We start from the raw sequence: 13,370 nt of genomic DNA on the forward strand, positions 1-13,370 counted from the left end.
ACAGAGTCCTTGGAGAACCAAAAACGTCCGTACAAATCAAAGGAATACTCAATTTAGTTATTTATTTAAGGGATAAGAGTCTATGCCATTACTTAAAATCATCAATATACAACTGCCTATGCTTGTAGATCATTAGGTCTGTATTTCATTGAGTGCTTAGAGGGCCATGAACATCGATACTAGTCTATACAATGCTCGGTTTACTTATATCAATGGTAAGAGGTAAGTGCCATATTAAAACCATCGAAGGATAGCTCATCACACCAGTAGATTAAAGGTATTTATTCCAGGAAGCTTTTGAATGAGTTAGAACACCTGTTGTACGCACTTAGTTGCCAAAACTAGGATCTTGACGATACAAATGGCTTTTCAAAGTATAACAATCTTCTAGGATTCAGTATTGTGAGATATTCTTCCATTTAGAAATGATAAACTGATCTCCATTTACCCATGTAGATCATATGCCCAAAGTCCAAGGATTTCTTGGAAGACCTGAATTTGCACACATTTTAGCCTGATTAAGAATCAAATAAACCAATAATGTACTTACGACACTGGTTATTAAATTAATTAACTCATTACGCGTGGTAAAGATGGATAAATTATAGGTGAAATTATGAAAAAAAAAATCCACGAGCTCGGCTGGGATTCGAACCCAGGATTCTTCTATACTAGACGAGCTCTTCACCAACTAAGCTACCGAGCCACTTGGTGACCTACTAACTCAGATGGTTACAAGTTTCGAATTCAAATCCCCACAGATCACGCAGATCCTTTTCATAAATCACATTCATCCATCTCATGTATATTACACACGCACGCGATTTATGTTGTGTTGAAACTCACCAAGTGGCTCGGTAGCTTAGTTCGTAAAGCACTCGTCTAGCATACAAGAGTCCTGGGTTCGAATCCCAGCCGAGCACGTGGATTTGTTCATAATTCCAGCCATTTTTTTATATTCTTTACCACGCGTAATGAGTTAATTAATTTAAGAATGGATTGGTTTTACGAACCCTGGATCTATTTAGTAATTGAGATTAAAGTGTAGTTATAACTCTCAGCATGTCAAGAGTAATAGTCTGGATCTATTATTTGAAAAAATATTATTAATACTCTCATCTTCTAGCTCCTGTTTAGGTTATCTTTTTTCAGATTTTGTATAGTCCCTTTTTGGTTCCTGTTCAGTTTCTTTTTGGTCTCTTTTATTCAAACATGAGATCTCTAAAATTCCTATTTTTAAGATACTCATTCGCTACCAGCCCTGCTAGTAGTCGTCGGGTGTGTTTGGTTGCAATTCAGGTCGGGATCGGAACGTGCGGTCGTCGTCGAGCATACCTAGCCGGTTCTTTTTGCCGCTCCGATCTGCCCGACCCGGCACAAATGTGGACGTGTGTTCTACGGCGTGATGATTTTGTCCCGTTCCTGTCTGGAAATTTAATGAAATCGATAATTTTCTTCTGTTATCCCTGTTGCCTGTTGTTTGCTGAAACCCCTTCCGATTCGAGCGGACGGGTTTGGATGCCGGCCGACTCCTTTGGGTTGAGGATTCCTATTTGGGAAGATCCTGACCTGGATCAAGTTTTGAAGCTGAGTGTGTTAGCTGCTACGCATCTGTTTATCCATGGAAATCAGGTTGCGATGAGATTGCTGCAACAAAAACTAAACATGCCACCCATATTAATTGAGGCAAATAAGTTGAAGCTTATAGATTAGGCGTGCTGGTCAACGACATGATGGTTGTTTGATTTTGAGTTAGCTATTGACGCAATTAGAAAGAATAAATGAACTCGTTTTTCAAGATTTTTTAAGATATACACCTTTTTCTTTAATTTAAATTTGTATCAAGAATGAGCCCCAGATATGTAACTTCATCTGACCAATTTATTTCAACCCCTCTTATCGTAACAACATGTCTACTTGAAGGTTTCAAATAAAGAGGTTTTGGTTTATGTGGGAATATTATTAGTTGAGTTTTAGAAGCATTAGGAGAAGTCTTCCATTTTTGCAAGTATGAAGAAAAAATATCCATTTTTTTTGAAATCTACTAAAGATGACACGCAGGCTTTGTCTTATGGCGGAGAGACCTGTGTCATCCAAGAACAAAGATTTTTGACATCCCTGAGGTAGTTTTGGAGTTCTGATAATTAACCTGAAATGTACGATGTTGAATGATTTTCATATTTCTAGAAGATCAAGACCAGTAGAATAGCCTTCAGATTTGTTGGAACGAATCAAATTTGTTACGCGTAAAAGTTGGTGAGTGGTTCAATGTCCATGTCGGAATCTGAACTGTTCATTGGAAAACATGGAATTTTCGTTGATGTGGAACATCATTCTTTTCAAAATGACCTCCTCAAAAAGTTTACTGATGAAAGAAAGCAAGTGGATTGGGTGAAGTTTCGGAAGTATCCCGTTCTTAATCATTTATTTTATTTATTTCAAAATGTAGTTCAAAATGTAGCTAAGTTCTATTTTTCCCTATAGCATAAAAAGGCCAGGTCGCATTATGGTAATATATACGAATAAAATACGTAGAAAATTATCAGGGCAAAGCTGATAGGCGAAATAATTATCTTAGTCTATTTTTTCATTGGAAAGTTTTGACAAAATTTTTTAACTTTATTTAACTTTTTAAATTGTTGTTGTTTTTTATTCATCTTAACCTGAGGCGGCATTAGATTCAAATCAGCCTTATTAATAGAAGTGATAACAAAAATGTGTTTATCTTAGGTATTGTTGTTTTCGTCCATCTGAATTTACCCTCTTGTTGTTTTCAATATCTATGTTTCTAATGTTTTCGCTTCATATTTGTTCATTTTTCATCTTTTGCTGTTCTTTACTTTTTCATCTTTTTCCTTACAACTCATATTTCTTTTCCTTTGCTTCAACCTCTCTTAATTTTCTCATTTTCCATCACTTATATTCACTTTTTATCTTCATGCGGTCTTTCTTCGGGTTCGATGACGGCTTCACACTCAATCTGTTCGGTAAAAATAACTAGCTTTTGGAACTACCGTCGTTGGGGGTGACAATGGGTCAAAAAAGGATATGTACGATTTATTTATTGAATAACTTTCGCAATTTAACTCCAATAAACTTCAAATTTGGTGTATATGTACTTTGATGGTACTTTAACAACTGTCCAAAAAATTTTAGAAAAATATTTATTCACTGCTGCGCTATAAGTGAATGAAAAATGGCCCAATCTCACCCCATAGATGGGGTGACATTGGGTCACTATAATTGAAATAACTTGTTTTTGAGAATATGATTACAAAGCCATTCATAGCTGAAAAATATTGATGAAATATGATGCAAACAAGACTAAAAAAACATCAAAGAAGTTTCACAAGTATCATAAACCCACTTAAGAAAACGAATATACCGAAAAATTGAAGAGCTTTGAGAAAAAATATGTAAACCCAACATTTGTCATTAAGTTTACATAAATTTTCTTGTTTTTATTTTCTCAAATTGTCTTCAAAGTCTCATCCCCATTGCCATAAAGCCTATTAAGTTTCTCTAAAGGTGCACTGAAACAGTGATTATTTTAAACCTTCGCAAATAGTTAAATTTCGATGCGACATTCCACGATCAATACATTTCAGGCAGATGTTGACGTCATAATCCCAGTATTTCAGCGATCCAACTCATTTGTACTTCCGTGAGATGTTTCTATAATATGAAAACACTGATAAATAATTAAATTAAAAAAAAAATTGATAAAATTTTACGATGTTGCTGCGCACGAAACACAGTTTCTGGCTTGAGATGTTGTCAAAATGCGTTGTATTGTCATTCAATGCATGGAATACTCAAGTAGACTTGTTTGATGTTTCACAGATGCTGTATTTAGAAAGAATCAACACATATGAATGAAAAAAGAGAACATCCGGCACCGTAAAATATCAAAAAAGTGGACTTGCAATTTCATTTACTATCGTTCTTGCTTGACCCAATCTCACCCCCATTTTTAATGTTTTAGACACCGTACCGAAAAAAAATGAAATTTTTGTGGAAAAATCAAATACATTCCGGAAAATGCGTGTGAAGTGTAATGAAAAGACTTTCAACCTCCTACTAATATAACGACAGAGGTTAAAGTACATGCGTGATACTTTGCACAGGGGAAATTTAATGTTGTAAATTTTATCTAGTTTCAACATACAAGTTTATTGATATAGTAAACAAAAACTACTATTTCTAAAAATGTATAATGTGATGAATTACGAGTAATAATATGTTCCCTAACATATGAATTATTAATTTTAGTAATATCAGCGTTATTAGCTGAAATATTTCATAAATCATATTTTTCCTTTTTGACCCAATCTCACCCCCTAGACCCATTGTCACCCCCATCGACGGTACCGAAAAAGTCAGTAAACTAAAAAAAATGTCGGAAATCGAAAAACAGAGATTTTTTACTGAAATTTTGCAGAGAGCTTTCGTTTTATACCATATATTGATAAAAAATAAAACATAATGAAATTTGCTTTTCAATTACGCGTGGCGAATGTTTTCATTTTACTGACTTTTTCGGTAGTTCGAAAACCCAGTAAAATTTTACCGACCCCAGTAATTTAATCTAAGTGTGTTCCTTCGGCTCTTGTTCTTTTAATTCCTGCATCGAATCCTTGATTATTTTTCCTTCGTCGAACTCCTGCTTCAATTCTTTCTTGGTTCCAACTCCTCCATTTCTTTCCGTTTTTTCTTTGGTCTGTTTCCTTCCTGTATGTGTTCCTTCTTATCCACTTCCAGTTTGTTTTCCTATGGTTTTCTTCCACGACGATTTCCTTTTAGCTTCTTACTTGCTCCTCATCCTGATTTTCGTGATTCGAATTATGCTCTTGAACTTTTTAAAGGAGATTGGGCAAAAATGTATGGGATTTGGTCCCGGAATGTACACTATGACTCATAAATCATTTGAAAGATCTAAATGAGACAAGAAAAAGTTGATATGGGGCCAAAAATATTCGTCGTGGGAGAAAAAAGTTATGTGTGCTGGAAAGATGTGAAAAGGGATATGTTTTGAACAGTTTTCTATTAAATAATATTCACTAGCGCAAATGTTTTGAACTCGTGCGTATGTATGTACTTATACATGTTTTTATTTAAACTGTTTAGGTTTTTCAAATATTGTGATTTGACACAGATTTCAAGACCTCTTGTATTGCTGCAATATTAATAATTTAGACATACGGAGATAAAAAAATAATAAGGATATAGGTATGTGCGGTTGACAAACACGTCGCTTTAGGTAACAGTTGGACACAAATATCAAATCGTATTATCCTAATTCAGTGTTCGTTCTAGTAATATGTTTGTATCAACCAGCGGTTTATGTACACAGGAAGGAATTTCCACAATATCCGTTTTAACATTACAGTGGTTGCGTTGTTGGATTCTGTTCTACACTGGTAGAAATACCTCGCTTGTTGTACACAGCTTAAGCGTGCTCGAAATCTGCGCGACAGTTACCACACTTCCATCCTTGATATCAATAACATAATACTGTCATGCTACTGCCTCTCAGAGAACTGAAAGTAACTGTAGTGTTTGACTGTTTGCTGTGTATAAACTGCCAATAATCCGAGCAGAATCACTTCAGTTTGCTATCAATGTCAGTTCCATTGGCGACGCCTGAGCACATGTGCCTCCACAAATGCTTCCTAAGATCGATGAGGATATCAATAATGTGAATGTTCTGAAGTAATCAGACTTGAGCTGGGAACAGCTTTCATCGTGATGAATGACATGCAAAAACATGAAATCAGATGGTGGTCGATCAACAAAAGAATGTGCAGGTTGAGGATCAACGGACTCTCCGACTGGCGAACATGAATGTCCTACGCTTAATTGATTTGCCGTCTCCAAGAATATGGTCATTCGCAGCACCTACTTCAAAGATAACCTCCCGTACTAATATAACTGGCGATCACTACTGCAAACGGATCCGAATCGATTAGGTATTGATTAATGGATTGCACATCTCCGACATAATCAACGTCAGAATCTATCGTGGTGCTAACATTTACTCTATCCTCTACTTAATAATAAGAAAACTGCGCTTAAAACTCCCTGTCATTAACGACGAACGGTACCGACGCCTGCCTCAGCATGACCTTCAGCGACTGAAGTAGAAGAATATCGCCACAGCATCGCTCCGCATCTCGAGCAGTCGTTACCGGAATTGGTTTTTCTGGCTGAAACCCTTCTTGGTTGTTCTACTACAGTAAAAGTAGCAATCGACTCACAGGTGGAATCATTGTGCGTTAATCATTTGGCTCCACGGCTTTCGTATACCAACTCGTAAAACGATAATGATTGATATTTTAACTTAAAACTGGTTGGATAATGTAGGAATACTAGTGACACTAAACGTATGCAGTATACAGCGTGAGATGGTTTATACTAGCGAGCTAGATTGTTATTGATTTAACTACTGTAATCCGGGGTAACATTGATAAGTTTTTATGTTATTTCTTAAATATTCAATTCAAAAATGCAAATGTTCTGAGTTTTATATTTTTAAAACAAGTACTGCCACCCATAGCTCGTGACTATATACTGTATTTTGTTTTTTGAAAGATTTAAGCATGTTTACAAAAATGTTTTATGTGATTTTTTCGTTTAGCTGATATGGGGTAATATTGATCATCCATGTAAACAACGTTCGGTAATATTGAAAATGTCGTTACTTACTCAAATCATGGCCCCTGAAGCCGAATATGATGTCCATACACTTACATCTTATTAAAATTTTGAGTTATTTTAAAATTAAAAACACCTCAAACAGCGGAATACGCCTAAAGGTAGGCAATTTCCTAAGGGAATTCTACGTTCTTAACAGTAATTCGTTAATGTTGCCTAATTGAACATACTTATAAAAGTTTCGACAGCAGAATCGTTTTTGGCGATGCCATTTTTAGTAAGAACCGCATTTTCCTTGCTCATATCGCTTTTAGAACTTATATGAGACATGAATCTTCGGTAGTGTCATCCTTAACCATTGAAATCATTGTTTCGCAAACTTGACAAATTTAATGCAATTTTTGCAAAAATCTTAATTTTTAATAGCTCATAAATATAAGAAAGAGAAGCAACATTCATGCTTTGGACACGTTTCATCAATAAATGATGATACGAACTTATTACGAGATGAGTCATTTCGATCAATGTTACCCCGCTGATCAATGATACCCCGGATTACGGTACATGAAATCCTAAAACTACGCATATGTTACTGATAAGTTCAAATGAGCATTGCAATTCACATTTAACGTTTTTTTAAGGCTGATTATGTTGCTCATTGAGGTTGATCTGATAGTTTTATTGATCTCACACACTTTTCTATCATCACTGTTTCCCAATTGTTTTTCATAGAAAATTGAGAAAAAAAGGATTGGTCGGTCAATAAACTGCGATTAGTATAATGTGAGTAGCAGGGTCTGGTAGAAAACATAACTGAATATACATACATATTTTATAACAATTTTAATGTTATTGTAGTCTAACATCATCATGTAATATTTTCATCTCTGAACCAAAGTCCTAATTCACTTCTTTAAGACATAGAGCTTTTCATCATCATATAGTTGCAGGAAAAATATATGTTTTTATTTTTAATCGATAAAAATATAGCAAAAATACAATCAAATACATAGAAAATCCACCTCAAGCCATGCGGAATAACTTTTTTCTCTCACGACGAATATTTTTGACCCCATACAAACTTTTTCTTGTCTCACTTAGATCTTTCAAATGACATATGGGTCATCTGATATACATTCCGGGCCCAGATTTGCCCAATCTCCTTTGATTGTCGAGAACTTAAGGCAGATACTGACAATATCCTTATTAGATTAAAATCATTAGCTATGGATAGATTTTTTGAAATTAAATCTGAATTACACTGCAAGTTGGAACGGCTGGGGTAAGATTAATAGAAAATAAAAGATCATTAGTCCAGTTAACACCAAATCTCTAAGATACTGTGTTGAAACTCGGTAAAAGAACCTCAAAAGGTATCTCTCAAGAAGTTTTCCAGGAGTCCGTTCTTCGATTCATCTACGATTAAGTTATCGAGGTTTTTTTCCGCAATAACGGTACCAAATCTGCAGGGTTTTTTTTTCAAGGCACTACAGAATTCCTCACATAAAAGTCACCAAACTCTCCTACTGAATTTCCCAAGATTTAATCCAACAAGGGATCGGGAAATATTTTAGGAAACAATCTCTATACTATCTTTACTGAAAATTCTCTTGATGTAAAAAAAACGCTCAAACACTGAAATCTCAAGACGAATAGAAAACAGTTCTAAAGATTAATTTCTGACGAAAAAAAACTAGCATTTGGCATGCCAATCATTAATTAGAAGCATAATTATACAGAACAGATAATCTTAAAAGAACGTAAAGTTTACTCACAAGACGCGACGCGAGACTGGACACAACACTTATTGTTCTTACAAACATAAAAAGGATTTAAACATTTACCTTTTTCGTCGACCGGTTTCGGGCTCGATGTTGCCCATCTACAGGACGATGTCCAACTGATTACATAGAAGAGAACAAAACAGCTTCGTACTTCCTTCAGTACACGTCAGAAAGAGATAACACTATTTGAAGTCCAGTTTCGTCAAGTGAAAAAGCGGCGAACTTATCGGGGCATCGTCGTCATTCATCAACGGTTGTTCGGCATTGGAGATGAACATAGATTCCCAAGCATTTAAATGGGAAACTTTTCGGACGCTCTTTTTAAGTTTCGCCTTGTCCCAGTCTATGTTGTGTTTGAGTTCAACAGAATGTACTGCCACACTAGACTCATGGACTCGTTCGTTATCCACAGCGTTTCGGTGTTCCCTCAAACGGATTTTAAATTTCCTTCGCGTTTGGCCAATATAAACTGATGGGCAGTCTTTGCATGGAATCTCATAGATTCCAGACAGATCTTCCGCAGGGGTCTTGTCTTTGAGGGCACACAAATACTCCTTCAGTGTGTGGCCACTTTTGTAGGCTGCCTGCATTCCGTGCTGTTCCAGTATGCCTTGAATGGGGTTGGTTAATTTTGGATAAAACGGCAAACTTATCCGTAGGGGTTCTTCCTTATTGGGTTGAAGTGTAGTAGCAATTTGGCGATGTTTTTTCCGTTCGTGTTTCCTAAGTATTTTGTTGACAAATTCTTCATCGTAACCATTTATCACTGCAGCTTCATGAATCTTCATTCTCTCCTCAACGAATTCTTCTTTTTCCATGGGAATATTGAAAAGGCGGTGTGCCATTGAGTGGAACGCGGCTTGTTTTTGTGCCCCGTAGTGGTTAGAATCGGCCGTTATATACCGATCGGTGGATGTCGGTTTTCGGTAGATACCGAATTTCAAGGTGTTATCCTCTTTCTTGGTTATCATCAAATCCAAGAAAGGGAGTTTTCCATCCATCTCTTTCTCAACCGTGAATTTGATGGTGGTGTGTCGGGAGTTCAACATTTCGAGAATTTGTGACAAATAGCGTTCTTTCACTACTGCGAAAATATCGTCAACGTAGCGTCTCCAAATTCGAGGAAAAAGTTTTTCTTTTTGAAGGTCCGTTTCAAAATCGCTCATGAAAACGTCAGCCAATAGTGGCGAGAGCTTACTACCCATGCTGAGCCCAAAGGTTTGTTTGTAAAACTTACCCCTAAACATGAAGTAGTTTTGGTTCATGCACACTTCAGCCACGGTGAGATAGGCATTAATGTGGTTAGATGGGGCACGATGTTGTTCCAAATGCCTCCGTAAACTGCAAAGCGCGTCTGGTACAGGCACGTTAGGAAACAGTGCGGCCACATCGAATGAAACCAAAATTTCTCCTCTGCGTATTTCAACTTCTTCCAGTTTTTCCACTAACTCCACTGAATTTTTCACACTCTTTCCGTGGGTTATCTCTTTCTGACGTGTACTGAAGGAAGTACGAAGCTGTTTTGTTCTCTTCTATGTAATCAGTTGGACATCGTCCTGTAGATGGGCAACATCGAGCCCGAAACCGGTCGACGAAAAAGGTAAATGTTTAAATCCTTTTTATGTTTGTAAGAACAATAAGTGTTGTGTCCAGTCTCGCGTCGCGTCTTGTGAGTGTACTATAGTTCTTACGTTAGCACAAAATCTTGAAAATGAGTGAACGTAAAGTTTGTATAAAAATTTAGCTCTTCAAATGCTTAACAGTAAATCTATAGGAAGGAAATCCAAAAATATTGCTATGAATGTCCCTAATATGAAATATGTAATTCAAACAAAGCACTTCTGAGGAATTTGTTAGAATTCTAACGAAAAATAAAAAAAAACACTTCGATGAAAGAAGCAGTCAGATACTTTCGAGCGCGAAGTGTTCAAAGTGCTTACAGCAGATAAAAGACCAAAGAATCGATTTTAGCTCAATGATATGCTCAGCAGGCCATCTATATTAAAATTAAAATAAATAATAAATAGACGAAGTTGAAAATGAGAAAAAAATGCATTTTTTTATACTTTCTATTTAACACTCCGTGAAAGCCTGTCTAATGTATAGATTGCTTTTTCTGACGATTACATTTAGATGTTCATCGCAGCTTAAGATTAAGCTTCCGTAAATATGAAACACTGAAAACGGATTTTGAACACTGAAAACGAATATGAAACAGATTAGTTTGGACTTGTACTCCTAGTCAAAACCAAAATGCTTATAAAATGTTTAGTCCTCTATGGGTATGAAAGGTGGATTATGTCTTCCGATGCTCCTTCGCCTTGTGGTAAAGTCCCCTGATGCAAAGCAAAGTCAGGTGTCTGAGTTCGATTGTCGACTAATCCAGGATCTTTTCTTAATGGAAATTCCCTTGACTTCCCGAGGCATAGAGTATCATCATATGGCCGCAAGATATACGAATGTGAAATGGACAACTTAAGGCAAAGAAAGTTCCTCAGTTCATAACTGTGGAAATGCTCACAAAAACACTAAGCTGAGAAACAGGCTCTGTCCCAGTTGAGACGTAACGCTAAGGAGAAGAAGTAGAAAGAGAAGAAGTGGTTGGGACCATATTTGACGTGATGTAGCGGCGTAGAATGATCATGAGCTCAACTAACTCGACGGTAAAGCGAGAATCCAGAAGGTGAAGAAAATCTGGAATGATATGATGGGCATGGCATGTTGGACGAATGCCGCAAAGTAAACTTTCAAAAAAGGGATTTGCTGGTTGATACAAGAAATGGGGCAAACCAAGTGCAAAACGATTTCTCATTTGGTGAAAGCGGTTGGCTCGAACAGTAAATGATAACTCCGTTGAAATGGGTGTTCAATAAATAAGGGAAGTAAAAATAATACAGTTTTGATTTTAACAATTGATTTCATTGTATTGCACAAAGTTGACATCTTGGCAAGATTTCAATGAACACTGTAATCTTCATCGCTTGGCGTTCCATCGTAAGTGAAAATAAATCTACTTTATCTTAGCTAAATCCTAATTTTTCTAATCATCGTAATCCACACCATTCAACCGGGTCTCGTTTATCACATGTTCAAAGCGTTTGGCATCCGTCCGTTTGGCATTGAGCTGACTTGATCAATCCTTTAGAAGATTGGCGAAGCAGTAGTGCTGACGAATGTGGGGGTGCTTCCGAAGACGGTTCCTCCACTTCCGGCGTTGATGGAACGGCTGAAAGAGTTCGATCCGGCCGAGGCAGACGAAGAGCCAAAACCAGAAGCACCAGCACTGCCAAAACTGCTTGCTCCGGCACCACCGAATCCAGAAGCTCCGCCGACACCACCGAATCCAGAAGCTCCGCCGGCACCACCACCGAATCCGGAAGCTCCGCTGCTGTAGGCAGTAGCTCCAGAGTTGCCACCACCGAATCCTGAGGCTCCTCCGAATCCTGAAGCTCCACCGAATCCAGCGGCTCCACCGAAGGTATCAGCAGATGCTCCACCGAAAGCACCTCCGAAGGCACCAGCTCCGGCTCCAGCAGAGGCTCCGGCAGAGGCACTGGCTCCAGCTCCAGCTCCAGCTCCAGCATTCTGTCCCTGGTATTTGATGAAGTAGACTTCAGGCTTGGCACTGGCATAGGTATCGACGGCAGCATCGGCGGCAGATTTGGCTCCAGCTTCTGGTTTGTTGACCAAAACGTAGACAATGGTCTTCTCCTGGGTGCGGGTACGAGCGGCGGAACGGGCAGCGGCGGCGGCGGAAACAGACGGGGCCTTGATGAACAGCACCTTGTAGTGGGTCTGGGGTTGGATTTCAACGCGGGCTTCAGCTTCGGCATCGGCCTGAGCTTCAGGGGCAACGTGGTAGTAGAAGTGCTTCTTGACGACCTCAGGCTTGACGACATAACGAACTCCAGCACCAGCTCCAGCAGAAGCAGAGGCACCACCGAATCCAGCACCAGCACCAGCTCCAGCACTAGCAGAGCCGAAAGCACCAGCTCCGGCTCCACCGAAACCTGCTCCAGAACCTCCGAATCCAGCACCTCCGAAACCAGCGGAACGGGCACCACCGAAAGATCCAGCTCCGGCGCCACCGAATGCACCAGCTCCAGCACCACCGAATGAGCTAGCACCAGCACCTCCGAAAGATCCAGCACCGCTGCGACCACCACCGAAACCTACATTACCGCCGAAGGATCCGGAAGAAGCGCCCGCCTGCAATATAGAGAACTCTTGAAGATCACAACCTTTCTGAATGCTGCTATCGAACTTACCGAACCGAATCCACCCGAGGATCCTCCAATCACCACGGTCTGGTCATAGGCTGCCGGTGAGAAATCCACGGATACAGCTCGACTACCGGCGGAAGCTCCAGAGAAGCTGTTTCCGGCCTGGTAGTACTGAGCGGAAGCTACCGCCAGACATGCGGACAAAATCTGCAACGATAGATGAACGCCCAACTGTACTCTCAGTTGATCCCGGAAACCACGCCAAAACTACTCACCACGAAAGCACGCATCTTGACTGATCCTGTTGAGCGATTGAAGAACCGATCCTGACTGATTTAGAACGGGATCTCCCGGTGGCTTTTATACCCACTTCGCGCAGACACTTTTTCTTCCTAATAACCTTCGACCAGTGATGCACTCTTCGAATTCCGAATAGAAAGCCTCTCGCCGCGCCTTCTAATTCCAAATTCAAGTTTTATGATTCCCCCGTTTGGTGCTATCATGCGTTTTGGTGATATTTCATAGACATCCTTGGGACGGGTTTTGCTCTTCTTCGCGGGTATCTCGCTTTGATTGGCTGAGCGGTTTGATAGGAACGAAATTGTCAGTTTTTGGCCTTTTCGATAACTAGCAGTATAGTTGGCTTTCGCTCTCGGTGTCGTTTGGTCTGCGTTATTGTTTGGAAGATATTAGAACTAGAACCCGTTTG

At 38.9% G+C, this 13,370-nt stretch overlaps 1 protein-coding gene across 1 annotated transcript; it reads right to left on the bottom strand.

The window, feature by feature from the left end:
- Positions 1–11,335: 11,335 nt before the first annotated feature.
- On the bottom strand, positions 11,336–13,044 carry LOC110676983 (pupal cuticle protein 36-like). The gene is made up of 3 exons (XM_021847211.1): positions 12,937–13,044; positions 12,707–12,868; positions 11,336–12,647 (listed from the first exon to the last, which is right to left on the bottom strand). The coding sequence occupies exons 1-3, from the start codon at positions 12,949–12,951 to the stop codon at positions 11,580–11,582; spliced, it is 1,245 nt and encodes a 414-aa protein (XP_021702903.1). The 5' UTR covers positions 12,952–13,044; the 3' UTR covers positions 11,336–11,579.
- Positions 13,045–13,370: the final 326 nt, after the last annotated feature.

The sequence above is a fragment of the Aedes aegypti genome, chromosome 2 (assembly GCF_002204515.2).
Source record: "Aedes aegypti strain LVP_AGWG chromosome 2, AaegL5.0 Primary Assembly, whole genome shotgun sequence".
Classification (NCBI taxonomy): Eukaryota; Metazoa; Arthropoda; class Insecta; order Diptera; family Culicidae; genus Aedes; species Aedes aegypti.